This window comes from Rattus norvegicus, chromosome 18, assembly GCF_036323735.1.
Source record: "Rattus norvegicus strain BN/NHsdMcwi chromosome 18, GRCr8, whole genome shotgun sequence".
Classification (NCBI taxonomy): domain Eukaryota; kingdom Metazoa; phylum Chordata; class Mammalia; order Rodentia; family Muridae; genus Rattus; species Rattus norvegicus.
The window spans coordinates 34,797,460-34,821,843 of record NC_086036.1 but is presented as its reverse complement, the minus strand read 5'-3'; the positions used below and the strand labels follow the sequence as shown (position 1 = coordinate 34,821,843).

Genomic DNA, 24,384 nt, shown 5'->3' with positions numbered 1-24,384 from the left:
GCAAAGAGAAAAGAGAGCACTGGTTCTTAAACGTGTGGTCTCCCAGTAGCAGCAGCAGCACCCCGTGAGAACTTGGAGAACAGACTCTTGGACCCTGTCTACACAGACTACAATATCAGAGATCCTGATGCATGTAAAAATGCAGAGAACTTGAATTAGGCATAGTTACTGAATTAGACCGGTCTGTACTTAGAAATTCAGTAAAGATTTTAGAAATAACTGAAAACGATGCCCCTCCCCACCTACCCTCACCCCAGGGGAACATCCCTACTGACTTGTTTCTCCTCATTTATCATTTATGGGAATGTTATCACTTTATGGGGCTGTACTTAGTATTAGACTTGCTGATGAATCGTATCAACACACTCCTGCTGCCTGTCATTCCGGGCAGCTAGAGGTATTTTCTGTGCAGCCCGAAAAGCTCAGCAGCCAACCTCCCACTGTCAGCCAACCAGCAAAGAGAGGGTCCAGAGGTGTCTTCAGTGTGGATGACGACAGAGGAAATTTTTTTCTTATGCAAAAGAACCAGAGAGAGAGAGAGAGAGAGAGAGAGAGAGAGAGAGAGAGAGACTGACCAACCTAATAAGAAGCTAACATCTGCAGGGAGGAGCTGGATGGGGAAGGCAACGCTGGCAGTCTTTGCTGACTCCGATTCCAGCAACATGAACGAGTCATTTGCTCACCTCCACTTTGCAGGAGGCTACCTGCCATCTGACTCCAAGGGCTGGAGGACCATCATTCCATCTCTCTTGGCGGCTGTGTGCCTGGTGGGCTTCGTTGGAAACCTATGTGTGATTGGCCTTCTCCTTCATGGTGTTTGGAAAAGAAAGCCATCCATGATCCACTCCCTGATTCTCAATCTCAGCCTGGCTGACATCTCTCTCCTGCTCTTTTCTGCACCTGTCCGAGCTACGGCATACGTCAAAGGTGTTTGGGATCTAGGCTGGTTTGTCTGCAAGTCCTCTGACTGGTTCACCCACATGTGCATGGCAGCCAAGAGCTTGACATTTGTTGTAGTAGCCAAGGTGTGCTTCATGTACGCAAGTGACCCAGCCAAGCCAGTGGGTACCCACAACTGCACCATCTGGTCACTGCTGGGAGCCATCTGGGTGGTAGCCAGCCTACTTCCCCTGCCAGAATGGTTCTTTAGCACCACCAGACATCACGCAGGTGTGGAAATGTGCCTCGTGGATGTGCCAGCTGTAGCAGCAGAATTCATGTCACTGTTCGGTAAGCTCTACCCTCTGCTGGTGTTTTGCCTTCCTTTACTTTTGGCTGGCTTTTATTTCTGGCGAGCTTATAACCAATGCAAAATACGCTGTGCGAAAACTCAAAATCTTAGGAACCAGATGCGTTCAAAACAACTCACGGTGATGCTGCTGAGTACTGCCGTCACCTCTGCTCTTCTGTGGCTCCCCGAATGGATAGCCTGGCTGTGGGTTTGGCATCTGAAGGCTGGAGGTCCAATGCCACCGCAGGGTTTTATAGCCCTGTCTCAAGTCCTGATGTTTTCCATCTCCACAGTGAATCCTCTCATATTTCTAATGATGTCTGAAGAGTTCAAGGCAGGCTTGAAAGGCATATGGAAATGGATGATAACCAGAAAGCCTGTAGTTACCTCAGAGGTTCAGGAGGTACCAGCTGGAAACATTGAGACCCTTCCTGGTAAGGCTCCATCTCCAGAGACCCAAACATGCATTCCAGACACAGACAGATGTGGCTCTCCTGACTCCAGCAAAGAGACAACTGACAAGGTGATGGTTCCCATCCTCCCTGATGTTGAGCAGTTTTGGCACGAGAGGGATGTTGGCCCTTCGGCACAAGACAATGACCCTATACCCTGGGAACATGAAGGCCAAGAGACAAAGGGCTGCAATTAGCAGACTTATGTTTCAAAGAAAAACAAATTGTTTTTACTGTATTTACTTGTACTGCTGGTTAGCAATATTGGTGACGTAAATTGCCATTAGATATTGCAAGATTTCTTTACTTTCAAACTATAAAATCTGGTAAGTAGAATGGAATGTAGTAATTATGCTTCAGAATTAATCTCTGTCTTAAAGAAATCACTTTTAGTGTTATGTAAAGCTAACTATTTCAAAGTGATTATAGGGCTCAGTGACTTTCCCCCCAGGGTATCTCCTAGACACAGCCCTGTGATGCACTGGCTGGAATAGTTTATCAGACTGAGCCCAAGTACTCTGCTTCTTCCTGAAACTGCTACTCTCAATGTCCCAACAAGTTATATTTCACCTAAGCAAAGCTCAAAATCTACATCTCCTTTGGTTTTTGAAAACTGTAAACTTCACTTGTAAAGTCTCTTCACTTGCTTAATAAATGTTAATTTACTTGACAAAAAATTCATAGAATTTCCTGAAGTAAAATTTACAGAACAATGAATACTTTCTTCTATTCTGCACTAGTTTCAAAGCATAGCTATATGGGGCCCACACTGGAGTAGATCAAGTTCAACAGTATAAAAGCTGTGTCAATCTTTAAAAATCCACCTGAGTGGGTTTTTATTCAACTATTGATTAAAGACAAGTATAAAGAAGAATGATGGGGACTTTTCTTGTATCAACAAACTTGAACACCCTCAACTTTTAAAATATTTGCAGGGTTCTATGGTATAAAAACAATCAGACATAACAAAGTGTGGAAAAGCACACAGACAACAGAGCCCAGCAGACAGCTAACACAAGATTTAGCTAAGAACAGAATAATCACAAGGACAAGTGCAACCACAATAAGTTAAAGCTTTTTTATAGTGCCTAGATGTGGAGAATTTGACAGCGGAATACAGCACACCAATAAAATGTGAGCATGCATTTCTCTCCCCTCCTGAGCATAAAAGGCATTACATACACTCAGGATTCCTAACTACTTCACTAATGGTATTCTGGGAATTTCCACTGCTCGGGTAAGGAAAATGCCTCTAACAAAGCAATGGAGAAGGCTGGAGAATATTCTGTAGGGTACAAAGAACCGCCATTTATAATGCTCAATCTTGGGATTATTTTATGATAAGAGATTGTGGCTTTCTTCTTAACAGAGGCCACAGCTGTCTTGTTCTTTGTTTTGCTAGAAACTGCATTTGAAGATCTCACATTCAAATAAAATTGTTTAGCCCAAGAATCCAAAATAACTGCTTTGTTGAATCTAGTTACATGAGGGTTTGCCACTGACCCTGAAAATCAGAGGAAGCAAGCTTTTGTTTCATATACACACACAGTAAGTACAGTGTAAGCTTCCAGTATATGACATCTTGTAAAGAAAGAAAAGCAATACTTTATTTCTGATTATAAAGACAATGCTGTTTGTGTCTGGAATCATCCTCTCAAAACCACTGCTCAGAACAAGAGGGTTTTATGAGGTGACAATGTTCCAGGTTTCTGGGTAAGCTGCAGATACCAGAACAACACATTATAACAAACCATTCATGAAGAACATGGGAGTCGGGTTAGAGAGATGACTCAGCGGTTAAGAGCACTGAATGCTCTTCCAAAGGTCCTGAGTTCAATTCCCAGCAATCACATGGTGGCTCATGACCATCTGTAACTGGGATCAGATGCCCTCTTCTGGTGTGTCTGAAGACAGTGACAGTGTACTCAAATACATTAGAAAAAAAAATTTAAAAAAAGAAAGAACATGAGAGGCCTGATCTGATCGATCTCCTTAAAATCTGCAAGGGAAAAGTTGACTCACGCCTAGGAACAATCCCACAGACAATTGATGTCAAATTTCTGCACTCTTTTTTCCTATGACGAGATGCAGTGAGCATGCAGACACTACCATGTGGAACTCAGAATAATAAAAGGTTTTAGGGAGGTCAGAAAGCTTCCAATTTGACTCCTTTATAAAAGTAAATGTGTAAGTGGTGGTGGGAGGATATGAATAATGTTTACAACTTTCACAGCTTTCAACCCTAGTCTGCTCCATTAATACCAGTCTTGACACGTAGCTTCAACTACATGTAATTGTACTAATTAAGTAGTAAGGCTATGGAAGTTATAGGTAACAAATACAGGTCAGCTGACAGTCCTCTTTCTAGGCTCTGTTGCCATCATAGTGGGTGGGAGACAATGGGGAAAACTAACACCTATACTTATGTGGCACTTCGCTGCTGGCAACCTGTGAGAACAGGATTTATACACACTCACACCCCACGCACTGGGAGGGGGTAAAGCCAGAGAAACTTAACTGAATGTTAGAGAAAGTGTTAGAGGGTGTTTGGGCATAGTAGAAAGGATGCCCAAAAGGCACAAAACTTTGAAATGTTAGAAAGAGAACTAGGAAAACGAATTATAATATTTTTGCTATTAGACAGCATTAAGACTGACTATACACACATATAAACATACACACACATACAGGCACACAAAAGAAAGGGAGAATAGGCTTTCTAAAAAATGTATCTTTTATATTAGAAATACATTATAGTCAAGCCTTTAAAAACTATATTCTAAGATTCAGTTGCCTCAAATTATCACATGCTTTTTTTCAAAAAATAAAACAAAACAAAAACCAACGAACCAAACGAGCAAGCAAGCAAGCAAGCAAGCAAACAAACAAACAAAAAAACATGTCTAAGGGTTTTTAAAAAATATATTGTGTAACAATAATCATTTACAATCCACATATATAAAAGGGTTGGTTTATTGTAGTTCAAATACATAAATTCAACATTCAAACATCTTAAAATTAAACTTTTTAGAAACAAAAGTTCAAACATTCAAACAGAAGTAGTTTCCAGGGAACGCCCAGAAAGGGAGTTTTGTTGTCTAATTGAGAATATTGGTAGAGATCATTCAGTGGAGAATAAAGAATGTTTAAACCAGGATTCCATTCTGGCCAACATGTTATTTATGAATGTGGTTCATACCTGAGAAGAAATTACTAAATACATCTTCTCCTGGGCTAAACAAGACTTGGCCTATAACCAAGAGGGGGAGAATCAAAGCTTACATGAACAAACACAACTAAACTGTGCTTCAGAGACAAAGGTAAAAGTGTGTCCGTTATAATATTCATAGTCTCTGGAAGAATCCAATTCAGTGTTTCCTCTTTTACCCGCTTAAAAAACAAAATCAAAAACAGACTCCAACTTCAGTTTTCCTGGAGTCTGTGCTATTTCCAAGCTCCTACCACAAATTCTCCTGTCTTGCTGAGTAACACTGCTAGTAAAAATATCACCAAGTCACTGGCTTCCACACCTTAGAAAAGGATGATTTTTTTAGCTTCAAGATTTTAAATTTACTAGAGACAGTCTATATTTGAGTATGTATGTCAGTCATGCCACACAAAGAAAAGCATTAAATATTTTCAAAGTGTTCTGTTCAGAGACTGCCCGCAATTGCTTCTCCTTCTGTCATCAGGTGGTTTTGCAATAGGTTGACTAATGCACATATATGTAAAAACCTGAAAATTTGGCTCATGCAAGCATTTTCAATTAACAGCAACCCCCAGGGAAGGGCATTTAGAATTATTTTGTTGATCGTCTAGTGGGCTCTGATGCTGTGGGAGGTGGAGGTGGACCTCGGCGATCCAGGTCATCAACATATGCCACGATGAGTTTCCTCCTCTCCTCTGGTACACAGTCCAGTACTAGATACCGTTTGTCATTCTGCAAAATTTTTTCTACATCTTTCAGGTGCTGATCAGATTCTTGGATTAGCTTTTTGGATCTGAAATAAGAAAGAAGCACAAGCATTACCGACTGCTGTCCGCTGGTTTCAGCAATGAGCTGGAAATGTCCGTCTAGTTCCTAATTGTGTTTCCACTTTTAAAGAAAAATTTCACTGCAGCAGTCACCTTTGTAAATCGCCTCAGCAAAGACTCCAGGGAGTGAAAGGGCCTCAGAAGCTGAATTACCCTCCCACCCCTACTGGTGGTCCCTCCAGATCAGGGCTGAGGGTGGGTAGGTAAATCTTGCCCGTGCTGTACCTGTTCTGTGGATGAACAGAGGACTTCAGTCTGCGGGGCTGCCAATCCCAGCATCTTTCACAAGCTTTCACTTTCACATCTTTCACTAAATTAACTATAAAAATGTAGAAAGAAGTCTTACTTCACATCTAATTTAAAAGCCCAAGCTGATGCAAAACATTAAGGACCCTGACCAAAAAATCCAAATGACAAAACACCTACGAAGCACACCCTCAGCACTATCTATCCTCCCGTGCACCCTTCCTTCCTTCCTTTCCTGCCTTTCCTTCCTTCCTTCCTGCCTTCCTTCCTCTCAGTCATCTTTTAAAGGAGGACATGCTGGTGCATGAAGCATAACTGGTTTCCTGCACACCACACAGACTGTAGGCCATGCCAACCTGTTTTCCTGGTGAAAGGTTACAAGTGGTGACGGGTGTGCTATAACAAAACCTCCTTTTAAGGGCTCTTGATTTTTATTTAATCTTTAAAAAAAAAATAAGTATATATAGCAACTCCTTTTCTGATGGAGGAAAATTATTTCTCTGCCTAAGAAGATGAATTCAGGCATTCATGTCTAACCCCACTCAGCAGTCTTCAGAGGAGGCAAAGTTAAGTTATAGTGAAGAATTAAAGTTTCTTTGTGAATTACAATTCTTAAAGAGTTGAGGGTCCTCAAAAAGGAAAAAAAAAAGCAGTGAAGTAAAAATAAAAGTGTATTTTAAAAATTGGATGTACATAACACAAAATGAGAATTGACATCTGGGCCCTTTCTTTAAAAGAAAAAAAAAAAAAAGGTACTGTGGAGTGGCCTGTATCTGCCCTTGAGGAAAGCTGGCATCTTCTGACTCCTCCTAAAATTAACAATGTCAGCATGTGTGTGAGTGCAAGTATGCTCTGGCCATTAGAGTTCAGGCTAGGAGACAGGAGCTGCCAGTGGGACACCGGACTGCACCTACCTGTACGTAATGAATTTGGTCTCTTTCAAAAGTGTCCTGAAGTCAGCTTTGGCAGTGATGTATTTGTCTCTGATGTATTCTTCAAACTCCCTTTGTTTTTTCTGCAGGGATGGGAAAAAATAAGATTAAAGGGAAGCCCACAAACTCTAAAACAACTTCTTTATTAAAGTCGCAAACCGTGAGTCCTGTAATAAAATTCTAAATAGAAAAAGACAAGGCAAGGATATGTCCTTCTTTCTGTAAAACTTACTGTAGTGTATAACATGCAAAGTACATCTTTAAGGAAAAGAAAGAAAATATGGACTATTCTAGCTGAATATGAAAGTTTGCTATGTGCACTCCACTGCTCAGTGGGTTACAGGGTCAGCTCCTCCAGTCTCCATAATGTCCTCGGGAGGAAGGCACAATGGAAACGAGAAACTAAGGATCAGGTACTTACTTCCTACAGAGCATATATCTTCAAACATAAAGACAGCAAGCAATGAGACACAGGTATGGACATACCAAGCAAGTACGTACATACTGAGCATTTAGCTTCCTGGTAAAAAAGTGGTAATGACTGCTACCTATACGGACCTTGCTATCAGTTCCCTAGAAGCAGTCAGGTAAATTAGAAACTGACAGTGGGCCTCCTAGCTATCAGTCTACCATTCTTTCCCAGTCATACATATTTTGTAGTTCACACATTAAAACTTCAGCTAAATAAGAGTTGAGTGAGGTCTGAGAAAAGTAGTTTTATGGGCTTTTCAATGTCAGACCTAGAGATGCCCCATCAGTGACAAAATAAGAAGCAAAAGCCAAAGGTATTAATATTAGATATTAAGTAAATTTGTTTCCTACACAAAAGTCAGAGCACAAGAAACGGACTCTACTTTTAAAATCTCATGCATCAAAAGACTCTGCTACTCTAAAGTCTCCGCTCTAAGAACTCAGGACTCTCACAGGTTTGCCAGCATGGCTTAACAGACTATAGCTTAATTCAATTGGTAAAATCCTTAAACACAAACCCAACCCTTAAAATTCTGAGCTTTAGATTACTACTTTCTTATTACTACAAAGAGCACAATTTTTAAAAATATGTTCTTAAAAGCCAGACGTGGTGATGGCCGCCTTCAATCCCAGCACTAGAAAAGCACAGGTAGATGGATATCTATGAATTCAAGGCCAGTCTGGTTTACAAATCAGGTTCCAGGACAGCCAGGGCACTTACAGAGAATGCTGTCTTGAAAAACAAAACAAAATGTACTTAAAATCCTGGTTTACATTCATATACTTTACTGTAATTCACTTAAAATGACCAGTTTCTTGGTGGTCAAGCAAGTCCTAGTGAGGATTATGCACCTTCGAATATTCATAAACTTCAAAGCACAGTAGTGCACATATGCATGTACTTAGTACTCTAGGCTAAGGCAGGAGGTTTATTAGGAGGACAACCAATACTACATAGTTTGTTTCATGTCTACCTGGGCTCCATAGGAAATAGAACAAATCCTCTTACCCTGTCACTGGAGGAGAACTTAATGCAGCGAGGATCTTCCTTAATTATTTTCTTCACTTCTTTCCACGTGGATGTTAAGGTAATCTTTCAAAACACAAGTGAAGAAAAACCATAAATACAGTTCCCTTTTATGCAGGGAGTCAAACAGCAGCACATACGTTACATAATAGTACACACTGACCTGCAATCTCTTGTAATGCCCAAGCGTAACTGGACTAGTTAGGGACAGGGAGCGGCTTTAATGCAATTTCTTTTTGCTGGCTTGTCACAAGTTATTTTCATGGCCATACTTTCAAGGTGGCCTAAGACAATCGCCTGCAAACCCTGTATTTACATGGGCAAACATCATAACTTCTGAAGAAACCATCACCAAAAAAGAGCAAATAAAGAGGAACAAACCCTGGATAACAAAGCAATAACCGCCAGGTAAGGGCTACAGCACCACACTGCGAACGGAGGGAGAGGAGGACAGCCCACTGATAACGTGCAGCTAAGGGCAGTCACAGCTGCAAAAAGAACTAGGTCCTGACTAGGGAGAACACCGTGACATGTTTAAACAGGGGAAAAAAAATCAGAAGAGGATGTCATAAAACCTAAAAATTTAAATAACAGGTCTAAACAAGACACTAAAATTTATGTCAGTACTTTTACATCAAACAGAAGATGAAATGAAGACTGCAGAAGATGAAAGGTAGGGACAACAGGAGACTCTCACCGCGGAAGTCTCATCCAGAAGCTGCCTAAAGTGCTCCCTTTTCTTTTTGGTAAGCGCTTCAATATGTTCATTAAAGAGTTTCTCTTTCTCCTCTCTTTCCAATAAGGAACCAGACTCCCAACGGTGGTCCTTCCGGAGGGTCCTCCTAGTATCAGACCAGGACACATCTGAAGAACGTACCTAAAAAAAGTTTTAAAAATTAAAAAAAAAATAAAAAAGGAACCAAGTGGATTTTGCATATCCCACAATAGAAGCTCAACATTATAGTCAGGAGGTAGTTACATTCAGAAACTGAAAAATATTTCCTGAAAAATAGATCCCTTCAACTAGACTACCTCATAAATAAATTCTATGTTAAAAGACAAGACCACTTTAAGTATAACTTTCAGTAAGTAAGTTTCTTAAGGACACAAAATCACCATCAAGTTAACCAACCACTAAGCAACGCTCATTTCCAGTATCTTAGGTGAAAGTCTGCGGTAATACCATTGCAGTTCCTAAGTCTCCTACAACTACTTTAGAATAGAAACCGTCAACTCACAGTGATCAGTTACCTGGTAATAAATACCCACTCAGGCTTGGGCAAGTCGACAAAGATGAGCAGTAGATTATCTTCCACCAGTCACAATCCATAAGAGGTTTAAACTGCACTTTGTATCTCTAAATCCTGTGCCATTTTAATGCTAATTTTGTCTTCTTTTAGCACTAAATATCTTCTCCCCAAACACAGTAAGACAAACTTTGTTTTGCAAGATGATTCAGTAAGTAAAAGGCACATGTAGCCAGGCTCAATGACCTGACTGTAGTCCCAGGAACCCATATGGTAGAAGGAGAGAACAGACTCCTGGAAGTTGTCCTCTGAAGTCTACATATAATGCACAGCCCAAGGCCATACACACATTCTTACATAAATGAGTCAGTGAGTGAAACAAAGTAATTTTTATAAATTCAATAGACTGGATATGTGGGGAATGTAAAGACCCCACTACGATGAGTTATAGTTCCAAAAGTGAGAAGGTAAACATTTTTCTTCTACAACATAAGGTTTTATGATATCTACCCCCAGCCCTCTTTCTCATCTAAGCAGGAAGGGAAGAGTTTAAAATGTCTCTAGTTGCTGATGGCTTGATTTTTATATATTAAAAAAAAAAAAAAATCAAAGGCTCCACCTAAACACTATTAGAAACAATAACTTTATTAAGTTTAAAAGGGTACACGTAAGAGTCACCACAGAAATGTTTGAGAACAATCTCACAAGCCTTAACAGTACCAATACCCCCCCATCAAAAGATAGTATAAATTTAAGCAAGGAATAAATTGTGTGCATGCTAAAAACTATTAAGCATTGATAAAAACTGAATAAAGTGCAAACAATGTGAATGATATTGTGTGCCCACTGCTTACACTAACTTTGAAAAAAAAAAAGAAAGACAGGGCACATCACAGATCTGGCTGGCAATTAAAAGCACTAAAAGTTGTCACACTACAGACAATGATGACAGGAAATGGGAGAGGATGAAAAGACAGAAAGAGAGGAAAGAAGAAAATATACAAATACAGAATTTCTTTAACATCTAACAAACATCTAAATACGTGCTTGTCATTGGAACTACAATTATTTCTTTCAAAGCGCACACTTGTATTTTCCACAGGGCAATGTTGTGTTACAGTGGTGTGTGTTGAACACCAAGGTGTAGCTGCAGGCGACCTCAAAGGGAGGTCCAGTGTGCACTCTTCAAGACTGAGAACCATGTCACTGCAGTGGGAAGGTGAGTAGCTGCCAGATGGTTCCATGTTCAACAAAGCTGCACAGCAAGGACTGAGGAGAGCAGGCGGACAGATAAAGTGAAGCAGGGACTAATGAATGGTCTTTACTTCATCCAAGGCCCTAAACTCGGTGTGGTGGTGAACTCATGAAGGCGAGAGAATCAGCACCAGAGGCCAGCCCAACCAACAAAAGAAAACCATACCTCAGAGCAAACAAACAAAGGAATTGACTTTTAAACTAAAATAAAAGCAACAAAAGGGTTGAATATGACTGGCACACAACTGCTGGGTGTTTTGGAGAACCTTCACCTTGTTCAAGTAAACAGGAGAGACAAAATGAAGTCTGCTGTTCTCCAAAATCACTGCAACTGTTTTCTCTGTAATGAGAATAAGACTTAGGGAAATGTCAGGAAGGAGATTTCAAATTACTGAATATGTCCAGAATGCAGAGCCCCACAACCCCCAAAGTAGTAGAAAGAAGAGAAAAAAAACCTTAAGAAAGCCTTTAGAGTCATTCATTGTCTCTTGTCAGTACCCTCCAGAACACCCAGCAGTATCTCATACCATCTACAGGGAAACAACTGATCATCACAGTGATGACTTTAAGCAGATGTTTTCAGCCTGTGGGTGAGAATCCACTAATACCAAGAACTCAATTTTTAAATGCTCTAGAAATAACAAGTTATGTCATAATTAATTCACAGAACATACACATAAAATAGACTCCCAAAGTCCAGTATTCAGAGGAAGAAATGTACCATGTCAGACAGAAGAGCCTTGAAATTCTGGATAGCTTCTTCTCGTTTGTGCTGCTCTCTCTCTCGATCAATTTCTTTAGTTTGCTCAGAACGTGCCTTTTGAACTTCTCTTTCACGTTCTCGAAGGCTTGCCTCAATGCGGGCTTGTCTCTCCAGCTCTTTTTCTTTTTCTGAGTCTAAATTCTGTAAAAATAAAATTACATTATCCTTGTTACCAATACCAACTTCCTTGAGATTTTTTTTCACAAGCTGGGCAGTAGTGGCATACACCTTTAATCTCAGCACTTGGAGGTAGATAAATCTGAGCTCAAGGCTAGTGCAGGCTACAGAGTGAGTTCCAGGGCAGCCAGGGCTAAACAGAGAATCCTTGGTTTGAAAATCAAAACAAAAAAAAATTTTTCCCATTAAGTATTTTTTCAAAAGCATTCAAGTATATTTTCCCCCAGAACATTTCAAACTGTCTTTCCAACCATGAGACTCATAATTTCATCTTCTTAACATGACAAAAGTTCTAGCCCCAACATCAAAGCAACTTACACTCTTAAACAACATTAAGAACGCAAACAGGTTCTAGCAGCAGTAAGCGTAACAGTCACCTTAGCTATTTTCTCTATGTACTGTTTGAAAAGGTCTTCTCTCATTGACGAACTATCCACTGCTTTGTATCGTGGGTCGCTTTCTACTTTGTCTTTTACTTTGCTCCACCGAGATTGACTGTCCAAGTGATGATTAGATAACAGTTCGAAGAAATCTGATTTAATCTAAAACAAGTGAAAACAGGATGATGTGCTATGAGACAGTTTCCATGTTTTAAGTAATTACGACCTAATAAGCTACTGTACTGTAACAGACAGCACTTAGGTTGATTGTAGCCACTGAGCTCATTCAAACGGGGCTGCACATAGTATCAGCAAGTCAGGTGTGTGACGTGACAGAAAAATACTTTAATATGACGATGTATCAATGGCTTATTTTATAAAAACTAGATGAATAATTTTTGTTCATAAAAATTAAGAGAAAAATTCAGAAATCAAACACATATAGCAAGTCTTGTCTTGATGTCAAGTGTCTAAAATAAAAGGATAAAAAACTTGTACAGGGCAGTGATGGCACACACTTTTAGTTCCAGCACTCAGGAGGCAGAGGCAGGAAGATCGAGTTTGAGGCCAGCCTGGTTTACAGAGCAATTCCAGGCCAGCCAGAGCTACACAAAGAAACCCACTTCAAAAACCAAACCCCCAAAACAAATCAACAAAAACATATATATTTGCTTTTAAAAACACAATATTTATACCTACCTTCATAAGAAAACTAATAATTCTGTAATTATAACCACTAGTTTAAAAAAGCATTTCAGTGTCTGTGCTTTATAACTAGTTAAATATACGTACCTCCATTTATTCCGCTATAGAGCTCAGGATATACACATCTGTCAAGTACTATCATGACATTTAGTGTCAAAGGCCTAGACGTCTACTAAACCTAGACGTCCAGTGTAAGAGCAGTCTGTTTAACAGAGAAGAACTGTGGGAGGCACTTGTTTCAGTAACTGTTACTGCTACACCAGAAAACACCCAAAGTCAGTTCAACAAGAGATTCTGGCCAAGCCTCCCTTTACCAATGGGACTAAATATTCTACCTTGCTGCCTGGCTGAGGAATGAGGAGTTAGGAATGAAATTAGAAGTTAAGATGTGTTAAGTTAAGAATTTTGCTTTCTACCCCTTCCCATTATTACTTCCTCTCAGAACTGTACTTTCCCCTCTCAGACAATTATGGAAGGTTATGCTCTTTTTGAAAATCATTTGGAAAGTTCTTAGACAAAGAATTCCAGCTTCAGAAACATTTTAAAAACAAACCAGAGGAGCCAATCAGCTATGGATTTTTCTGTTATTAAACTTGAACTTTAACTTAATTCAGATTAATAAAAAATGCTCAGAAATCCCACTTTTCAAGTATTAAAGTATTTGATGTATATTTTTATATTCACTTTGCCAACTTGTACCTAATAAATATTAATCCTAGGCGTGTCTGATAACTAGAAGGCAGAATTTATACTAAATAAATAACACATGTATTCTGTGTCAAAAAGACTTGTTTTAAGCCACAGGAATTTATATTAACTTAAAGTCTCTAAACATGTAAGCTATATAGTTAGTTTTTAATGTGCAATACAAAAACAAGTACTTTAGATAACCTCTTACATCATGACACATGTGCTAAAGCTGCTAAGCACGAGAAGTAGTCAATACCTGAATAAATGATGAAAAAGTGAAATTTATCCTCTTAATTCACAGTCCTTCTGCTTTCTAACCTTACCAGAGCAAAAATACTTAAACTGCTTGGCACAAAATTTAAAAAGGAAAAAAAAAATGCCAATTTTCTAACAGGGTTAACTCCATTGCCTATAGCATCAACTGTGTGGTATGAGGAATGACATATTTACAGTGAGTAAGTCACAGTAAACAACATGCATATAAGCCAAGTAAAGGCAAGCCAACTCTAGGGAGGGGTTTTTACAAAATGAAAGCAGCACAGACACCAACCTTACTATCCACATGGTTACTTCCTGTAGTGCTGGCAGTATCACCAGTAACAAGGTCACAGTGTAAGAGTAGCAGAAACAATACAGAGAGTGGTAACATTTTCATTAACCAAACACTTCACAAAAAGTGAACAAGAGATCTAGTGAACTTAACCCATTTCAATTCTCTCTGATCTAATAATCAATTTTATATTCTTTAAATTGACTCAATCTCCTGTCTTTTATAAGCCAGAGGATAAAGACATCAGGGGGAAAAAGTATGACGAGTAAGTACCGGAACTGCAGGATGCTAAAGCAACAGCAACCGGAGGCAATCCTCTAACACTATGTGCACCACTGATGTGGCAATGATTGGCCACACAGAAGAAAGCTGCAAAGACTAATCACTTATTATAAAATAAAATCCGTAAGTTATCCCAAACATGTTTAGAAAATTAAGTCATAATCTAATTTGTGCAAGTGCAATGACACACTATCAAATGATCATTCACTTTGTTTTCTTGAATCAAATACATTATTCTAAAAGTCAAAAGTAGGGGATGGAAAGATGGTTTAGCAGTTAAGAGCACTGGTTCCTCTTCCGAGTCCAATTCCCAGCACTCACATGACAGCTCCCATTAGTTCCAGGCCTTCTGACACTCTCACACAGACATGCATGCAGGCAAAACACCAATGCATGTAAAGCGAAATCTAAATTATATATTAAAAAAATGTAAAGTCAAAAGAAATTTATGTAATTTTAAATAATGTATAAAATGTGATTTTTGTTCACATGATTTTTCTGCATGTTTAAGAAGCATATCATTTTAAGTCACCTGTAAAATAATTCTATAAAAATTTACTTTGAAGCCATCAGATAATCAGAGTTCTGCTATTACTGTCAAAAGCTATTACATCTAATACTCTTACTATCTTAATTGAAAGAGGCTTCTTAACAATGAGATTTAGGATTACTTCCCTAACAAGGTTTCTTAATAGAATTTGTAACATTTTAGCTTCCCACTATAAGTAGCAATTTTGAATGTCAGGAATGATTAGGCTCTAGAAACTGTTTCCCCTATTACAAAGCACACCGGAACACTCAGGAGAGTGACTGTTTTGATGGCCATACACCACTGGTGTCATCTCCCCACTGTTCTGTCTCCACAGTGGTAAGCTCTCTGTTCCTGACACTGCTATCAAATGACATTTCAGATGCATTAATCTTTAATAGCTGACCTTTAATTCTGATAAGCAATAATTTATATGTAAGATACGTTTACTAAAAGATTAGAAACTTACTAAAGTGATATTTTTATAGAATACAAAGATGAAGAAGTTCTTTGAAATTCAAATGTTAACATCTATAAAGACTTCTGAAATCTTAACACACTTCAGTTATCTCAGAGCACAAAGTTCTAAAACCCAGTTCCAGGTGTACAAGGCACCTTATTTATCAGAATTTAAAGCAACTATATATAGTTTACTGAAGTTTCTAAAATAAACATTATGACAAGAAAGTGATTATAAATGTGTATTGACACTTGTGCAAATTAAAGGAAAACACATCCAACTGCTCACAGCTACAAACAAGGTTAGGAAACACTGCAGTGGACTAGTCAGACCACTAGAACAAAACCACCTTACCTTCTCACCTCTCGTCTTCGAATCTTCTTTTTCTTTCTTCCTTGCAGCTGCCACGAATTCATTAAACAATGCTTCTCTATCTTTCATCTTTTCAATTGCTTTGAATCTTGAATCTTTAGCATGTTTGGCAGCAAATTCACTAAAAGTAGCTCTGTAAGAAAATGGTCACCATTCTAACTTTAATTGACTATTTCGTTTCTAAAACAAGCATAAAGGAATCTCCCACTTTCCTAACAAGAATATATGCCACAGACATATGGGTCCTAAACTCAAACAGTGACTCACAAGGAACGTTTGACTGACTGAAAATGTGGTTAGTGATTGTATGCTGTCAGTCCAGATTAGGGGAATATAATAAATTACTTTTTAATAAAGGCACACCAGGAATGAAGAATGTGTGCATAGAATTTAATAACTATTCAAGGGTGTAGCCAAGGCTTGCTTCGAACACAGTGGGAAAGCTTATCTGACTATTCTTCCGGAATTGAACAAAGGACATCGAGCAACTGACTTAAAGCAGATGGCTACAGGTACCTGAAAAGAGAGAATTCCTGAGGTATGCACGCCCTACTGTTGTCCCCCATCACAGTCTCCCAAGGTCAAGAGCTGGAATACACACAACACAGTGGCTATAAATCTGCAAGAGTCTGGGCACTAAAAGAGCAGAGAAAGAAGTCCTAGAGACCGGACTCCCCAGAAGACTACGATTGAAGGATAATTCCCAATGGGGCCTCCAACACTACCTATCAGTTGAAAAGTATGGCATAGCTATTTTCTCTGTCACCAGGTTTAGAGTAAAAAGGCAGGACTGAGAAATGGCTCATCAATTAAGTGCATGAACTATTACCGTTCTTGCAGATGACCTAAGGTCGGTGCCCAGCACCTACCTCAGATGGCTCACAACCCCCCCGTAATTCCACTTCCAGGGGAGCCAACACTCTTTATGGTCTTTGCAAATGGAAAATGAGACTTGCTCATTTAATCTCTTTTAAAATTATTTTAATTAGAAAAACTAAAATGCATTATATCCTATGTTAAAACAAAGACTGTGTTATTTTAAAAAGAATAAATTGAAAACCTTGACTGAACAATTTGTGTGCAACCAAAATAAAATTAAGTTCCTGAGAATATGTATGGGGGGGGGGTCAACCATACATAGTCAGTTAAATGTTATTTTATTCATGATACATCAAGCACTTTGTTTTGTAATTTCAAAGTAGAAAATTCATGCTTTAACAATAGTTTTAGTTTAAAATCAAGATTTTTAAAAATTATTTGAGATATTTCTGATACATAAGATAGCTAGTATCTTTTACTCTAACAGACTACAATAAACATTTAAGCATTAGATTCCTAAGAAGTTTTTGGGGTAATGATTTTGTGTTGTTTTGTGTACAATTTATTTCTCAATTTTCAAAAGCACTATTTTAAAACAACAGATGGGGAAAAAAATCCTCCGGGGGAAATAGGTGGATAGATGGTAGAGAATAGAGAAGTATATTTTAACTCTAGAACATACATTTGAAATTTTTATCACAAAAATGAAGTTTTCGTCATTTTATATACATAGATATATATATTCTTTACTATGTTTTCATTCTTTCCTACTTGGAACAACCAACAACATTCTAGCACTGAAGAGTTGTTTTGTCTTTTTTATATTGCTCTTCTCCAAAATAGTTCAATAGGTAAGCTCTCTCACATTTAAGTTATTCTTGTTTTTTCTTCTATTTACTTGATACAGGTGTTATTTATGTATCAGAGTTACATGAGTCAATGAAGCAACATAGCATACCTAAGACATCTAACCTTTCCCCCACAAAATAACCTGCAGTGTACAGATACAGGCACTTTCACAATTTTATCTGCCCAAAAGCACACTGGAGGGGCCAAAATACAGTAGGGTACAATCAAGTCCATAAGAGTGGCGCTACTGTTGCTTTTAGACTTCTCATTATTCCCAGACCAGTGAGGGTTGGCTGGTTGTTTGGCTGGGTTTGTGGTCAGTTTATTTGCTATTATTGTACATATATGTGCATGATGTGTGGGTGGGAAGGTACAGGTGAGGTCAGAGGAAATCTTTGTGGAATCAGTTCCCCCCCTCTATTATGTGGGTTGTAGGGCTCAAATTCAGGCTGCCAGGCTTGTGCAGTTAAGCACCTTTACCTAGTGAAACCACCAATAAGAATTTTTAGTCAGTATCATTTTACCAAGTAATTTGAAAGTATAATAAAGACATAAGCCTTAACCTCTGAACATGTCAGCATTCGTTTCCTTGGGTTATCGCCTCTGTTTTTCCGTAGCTACAATATTCCAGAGAAATACTAATCTACCCTATGTACATTCAAATGGTCTCACATATCCCAGAATGTCTCTTGTAATCCTGTTTTAACTATGACCCACAATGTATATTCTATGAAAAAGCCCACGCCTGTTTGTAGTATGAAATTCTAACCCCCAAAAGTTACATTCTTCAGAGTCACAAGTAGTCATTAGTTTTCTGTACGTTGTACTAATAAAACCATTTTTTTACACTGCGGACTTAAAAAAAATTACATTAAATTGATGGGGGTAATTACATTAAATAAACTCGAATAGTATTACTTTTCTGTAGAGTTGTTTGTACTAAAAACACTTGCTTAACTAAAATAACCTCTACTTAATCCAGAAACCCATTATTCTGTCCTCTCACTGTGGAATTCCCCATGGATCTGGAGTTGTGGCTCAGTGTTATAATGCCAGCCGAATGTGAATCTCCCAGTTCTAGTCTTTTTTTTTTTTTTAATATGTCTATGTCTTTTTTTTTTTTCATATATATCTGATCATGTTTTCCACTCTCCACTACCAATTTTACCACCTTAAAAAATAAACATATACACTTCCACAGCCAGGCATGGTAGTACAAGCCTGTAGACACAATACTTGTGAGGGAGACCCAGCAGTCTGAAACCATCTTAGGCAAAATAGTGAGAGACACTGTCTCAGAAACAAAAAGAAAATAAAAACAAACTAACAAAAATCCCTGTGTGCTGTCATTCACAGTCACAAGCAAACCATGATCAAGTCTTCCTGTCTATACTATTCTGAGCAACAGTGGACTGAGGAAAGCTCCTGTCACAACCAGCTCATCTGCTTGTGTTACTTTCTTTATCTACAAGCAGGTGTAACCTGATGACCTAACTCACCCTGTCGCACACCCACACTTGAGCTCAGAGAGAAATCCACAGAGATGTGACTGCAGTAAACACATACCTTGGATTAAACTTTGCTTCTTCCATCATTTTTTTGAAATCTTCCTTGGCTTGCATTATTTTGTTTTTCTTTTCCCTGCGTTCTTCCTCTGCTCTGGTCTTGACATATTGATCAAACACCTATCAAAAAAAAAAAAAAAAAAGCAATTTGAAGACTCAATCTTCTTAATAGAAATTTCAAAAACAAAATCTCTATGTAAACTACAATGGGAACTGCATAAACAACTAACAGTAGACCATCTCCAGTAAGTCTCACTCTGAAGCCTCACCACACCAGTCACAAGCACACGGCCCTCAGTGTAGCCTTCCAGAAGGAAAGCAAAGAAAAGCCCTGTACTTTATAATTTTTTTCTCCAATGATATAATACATATTTCAAATTTAAAAAATAAAATAAAATAAATAAAAGCTAAGCCACAGTCCTCTTAATTTCATTTTAGAAAAGTCAGTAACACAGATCCCATAATTTAATTCTCGTTCAATATTTAAATCTATGCTACATTATTTTCCTCTCTTAGTATTGTATGGCTCAGATGAGTTAACTGAAATGTAAATGTGTGGTCTATAAAATGTCCATAAAGCTTCATCCAAACAGTCATACATTGTTTTACTTATTATCTATGAAGCTTCCACACTAAAATAGCAGATTCGGAGTCACAACTGACAGCATGTGGACCACAAAACCCCACATATCATCTGACCCTTAAGAAATTAAAACAAATATCTCATATAACATGATTTCTAAAGGAAGCATGTCAGACTAAGTACCTCAGAATTGAGGCAGTTCTCTAGGAGCTGGGGGGTTGGGGGACTCGGAAACCTCAATTAGGCTAATGAAATAATCCCTCATAAGGACTTCCAGAGGCTCATCTTCCTAGGAGGTCTATGCATCTATGCAGAAGTCTCCAGTCGTGGAAGCCTGGCCCAGGTGTCACACCGTTTTTTGGTGCTTCACTCTACCATGAGGCAAGAGTCCAAAGGCACTTGACAGAGGTCTACACTGCAAAATCAGAGTGTATACCAGAAAGCAAAGTTCAAAAGGAGAGAAAAAATACTTCAGCGACTTACAAAACCATGGCTATAAAAGAAAACCTGAAAGAAAAAAAAAAAAAAAACCTTAGAGACTGATAACGGGGAAGTAAAACTGAACTGAACAAGCTAACTGACAATGGCTAGGAAAAATGGATTTAAAAAAAAAAAAAGAAAAAAAAAACTTTTAATCAAGAGAAAAGAGCCAGGAATGAGGATGAGGGTAGGAGATTAACATCTAGTTCAGTGGCAGAGCCCCTGCCTGACCCATGTGAGGTCGGAGTTCAATATTCAATACCCCAAAAAAAGGTAAAGATTAAGGATGAATCCAGAATCCAGAGCCCAGATAGGTGTAGAGTGTGCAACCCTAAATGAGACATCTGTATCACATGCCTCCCAACATAGCTCAGGGAACACTGTGGAAGAGGGGTACAACTACTACAAAAGCAGGAGCTGAGGAGTCCTGTAGAAGTTGGCACTGCCTGAAGACCTGCGTAAAATCAACCCAGTGTAAGGTCACCACAGATGGACTTTAAGTAGCTCCATTAAGATGAAGATCTTTAGCAATGGAAGACTGCCAAGTAGAAAGGCCACTGAATTGCCTGTGTTTGGTTGGCCATGGTCAGAGGACATGAGCAAGGAGAAAAACATAGCAGGGGAGGGTATTGCAAAGTCTAGGGTAGACAGGATAATATATTGTATACAAATATGAAATTCTCAAAAAACAATAACAACATAAGTAATGGAAGAATTTTCCAGAACTGAAAGATAGTAGTTTTCATAATGTACAATGCAATCTTCTACTGGAATGTGTCTTACAGGAACATCAGACCACAAAGGATTAAGAAAGAATCTTCATACATACAAGGTCTAGGGGGATTCAAAAAAACAACAGCTGACACTATAGCATGATAAACATCTCCAAATGATTAAAACAAAGCAATACCTTCAAAATACTTAAGAAACTGTGCTTAGCTAGCCACACAATCAAAGAAAGGTACAAACAAGGCTTCCTCAAATATGTAAAATTTAATAGTTATCAACGCCCATTCTCCACTTAAAAGCAGCAAAAATCTCTAACAAAAACAATCTCTGAGTAGGCACAGTCGGGGTGGAGGGGCCACAACTCTAAAGGCAGCCCAAACTACAAGAGAAGATCCTATCTCAAAATGTAAGCACCATGAATGAGCTCAGTAGAAGAGCATTTACTCAGCACACAGAACACTGCACTTCATCTGCAGTGCTACCCCAATCAATAGTAAGCAAAAACCCCATGGGTTAACCACTGACAGCAACCCTATAAAAGTCTGGAGAAGGCCTTCTAGATAATGGCAAGCAAGTGAAGTTCTAGGAATTTAGGAAGTTCCAGGGGAAATGTTGGAAGTAATGAAGGCAGTAAGGCTATATTCCATCATCAGTGTCTATAAATCCACACCAGCATGTCTGCTTGAGATGGAGAAAATATTTCCTTAAAGCCCCTCTCTCCAGGCCAGTCTACACACAGAACATCACCAAAGCCATGCCCTGCCAGAGACAGACTCCATTTCTCCCACTCCCTTCCTTACTCATTCCAGTATTACATGATATATGAAAGGTGTTTCCTTGAGGCAGGAACATAAACTTAGCCTCCCTGTTTCTGCCTCCTGAGTTTCAGGATTATACACATACATAAACAGAGACCAGCCTCCATCACATTTTTCTTTCAAGGTAATGGAAAGAATTAAACATCCTCTCCTTTGAAGTAGTCCAGACCAATGTTATAAATTACTGATATGAATTACTATGAATTTCTTTTACTTAGAAATCTCTCCTTTCGCCTGTCATGCTTTCCATTATACGTGGCTGAATGTTTCCCCTTTTAAGCAACCATTTTTTTTTTTAATTTCAACTCAAGAATACAATAGTTACAGTGAGAGTGAGTGTATTTTAAAAAGCAATTCCTAGTTAAGATCCTTCTATACACATAGGCAAAAATACAATATTAAGGGAGTACTACTTGGGACTACCTAGGTTCTGGGATGCTAGTAATATTTTTTAAAGTCATTTACTTATTTTATGTATATGAGTCACTGTCACTGTCTTCAGACACACTAGAAGAGGACACTGGATCCCATTACAGATGGTTGTGAGCCACCATGTGGTTGCTGGAATTTGAACTCGGGACCTCTGGAAGAGCAGTCAGTGCTCTTAACCGCTGAGCCATCTCTCTACCCCACTCCACCCCCAATTTTAAAGATTTACTTATTATAAAAGTACGCTGTAGCTGTCTTCAGACACACCAGAAGAGGGCATCAGATCTCATTACAGATGGTTGTGAGCCACCATGCTTCCCAGACAACACTAGAGTTTAAAGATAATTTTCTTGGGTATAATCCCCATACAGAGGCTCTGTCTGAAACAGAGCATTCTCTCTGTTGTACTAAAACTCTAAGAAGGAGCTCAATTTCTACCAACTGCAAATGTTCTGGAAGTTGAAGAACCTGAATTCAAAGTACAGTTCTTAGGGTTCACTCACAAGTTTTGAGCAACATAAGAATGCATGATAAAATGTCTTCCAGAGCTTTTACTGCAGGGAACGACCCAGACACCACAGAGCAAGGAACAAAACTGCTGCAGGAGAAGTAAACAACGTGATGAACATTGTCCTTTCATTTTATTTACACTTATTTTTGTGTACATATGTATGCATGTATGTATCTGTGTTTTAAAGTAAGTGTGTGCGCATGTATGGGGGTCAGAAAACAACCTGCAGGGACTGGCTTTCTTCTTCCACCATGTGAGTCTTGAGAACCAAACTCAAGTCAGGTATAACAAAGATTCCTTCCTTTATATGTGGACCCACGTTGCCAGCCCCAAACTATACATTTCAGATGAGAGCTAACAATGCTATTCAAAAACCATGCCGAAAAGCACAGAAGGTAACCACAGACTGGCCAGGCAAAAGAAATACCAAGGACCAAATGTGCCTGCATTATTTAAAGGCTGCTGGTGTGGCTACAAGAAGAACTTTAAGAGGGATGGAGGAATGACTACATGTCAAGAATCTGTTTTATCTTAATTGAAATGGGATGTACTAGACAATTTTAAGAGTGGCAACTTAATCTGATTTCTCCTAAACGTTAAATTCTCTGGCTACCATGTAGAAAACTTGAGACCACAGAAGAACTAGAATAGAAATAAAGGAGAAAGGAAGAAAGGGGGCTCCTGAAGAGAAAACCAATAAGGAGCTACAAGGAAAGAGTCTACCTTAGTCGCTTAGATTAGGGTTATTTGTAGGGAAAATGATGAGCGAGAAGCTAGTTAGATGTTGTTTTGGAGGCTGACTCATTGAATAGAACCAGGGAAAATAAAGACTCAAGTTCATGACTATAATCCCAACACTGGGCAAGTAGGAAAATCCAGTTCATGTTTTAGACTCTAACAAAACAAAAAAACCCAAGGCTGATTCACAGACTTTGACTAGGCTGTTACATGACAAGAATGAAATGATCACAGCTGAACAGTTTAAAAAGTGTGCAAAACTAAACAGCTACAAAGCTTAAAGTGGACATGTGAATAACCTTGGACAGCTATATCACTAGTGTAAGCACAGACTCTACAATGCTCTCTCTTCATTCATGTTCACAAGTAGGTCTGTGTGCAAAACGATAAACTGCTAAGAACTACTCCGATCATACAATATAAATATTGAAAATGAATAGCGCTGCTACCAAAGGAAACTTCACAGCTCAAGTGTACCATGAGGACATGACTCAGATACTCACCATTTTACAGAAGCCATAGTCCAGATGGTTCAGAGAATTTAAATATTTCTTTTTTTTTTAAAGATTTATTTATTATATATGAGTCCACTGTAGCTGTCTTCAGACACACCAGAAGAGGGCATCTGATCTCATTACAGATGGTTGTGAGCCACCATGTGGTTGTGGGAATTGAACTCAGGACCTCTGGAAGAGCAGTCGGTGCTCTTAACCACTGAGCCATCTCTCCAGCCCAATTTAAATATTTCTTAAACTACAAGTATACAATGCTTTAGTGCAAGAAGCAGTTACCTTACTGTCCCAAATCATCAGGGCAATGAGAGCAACAAGGTGACTACCTCATGCAACTCTCCATATACTTACATGCATAGACAAGTTGGCACACTGGTTTAGAAGGCAATAAACAGTGGTTATGTCTGCTGGGAATTATGGATGGGTGCTTTTCTTTCTTATCGAAACTGTATTTTGCTAATTTCTACTCTAAATTTGCACCATTAGCACAAATTGATAAAATGCATTAAAAATAAGTTTTAAAACCACCAGACATAATCTGGTTTCTG

At 38.7% G+C, this 24,384-nt stretch overlaps 2 protein-coding genes across 10 annotated transcripts in view; one reads left to right on the top strand and one right to left on the bottom strand.

The window, feature by feature from the left end:
• Positions 1–571: 571 nt before the first annotated feature.
• On the top strand, positions 572–1,966 carry Gpr151 (G protein-coupled receptor 151). The gene is given in 1 exon segment (NM_181633.2): positions 572–1,966. A coding segment is annotated over 1 exon segment (1,266 nt). The 5' UTR covers positions 572–614; the 3' UTR covers positions 1,881–1,966.
• Positions 1,967–4,402: 2,436 nt separating this feature from the next.
• Positions 4,403–24,384, bottom strand: part of Tcerg1 (transcription elongation regulator 1) — a 60,884-nt gene continuing 40,902 nt past the window's right edge. For 5 of the 9 annotated variants that reach the window (XM_006254673.5, XM_006254674.5, XM_006254675.5 and 2 more), the window contains 8 exons: positions 19,038–19,156; positions 15,786–15,936; positions 12,213–12,377; positions 11,617–11,799; positions 9,092–9,271; positions 8,377–8,460; positions 6,879–6,979; positions 4,639–5,684 (listed from right to left, as the gene is read on the bottom strand). In XM_006254673.5, coding sequence (XP_006254735.1) covers positions 5,483–5,684; positions 6,879–6,979; positions 8,377–8,460; positions 9,092–9,271; positions 11,617–11,799; positions 12,213–12,377; positions 15,786–15,936; positions 19,038–19,156 — 1,185 coding nt within the window. In that variant the 3' untranslated portion in view covers positions 4,639–5,482. Of the gene's footprint in view, positions 5,685–5,943; positions 6,038–6,878; positions 6,980–8,376; positions 8,461–9,091; positions 9,272–11,616; positions 11,800–12,212; positions 12,378–15,785; positions 15,937–19,037; positions 19,157–24,384 lie in introns of those variants that run through there. The other 4 variants (XR_361332.5, NM_001107390.2, XM_039096854.2 and 1 more) reach the window with 4 other exon arrangements.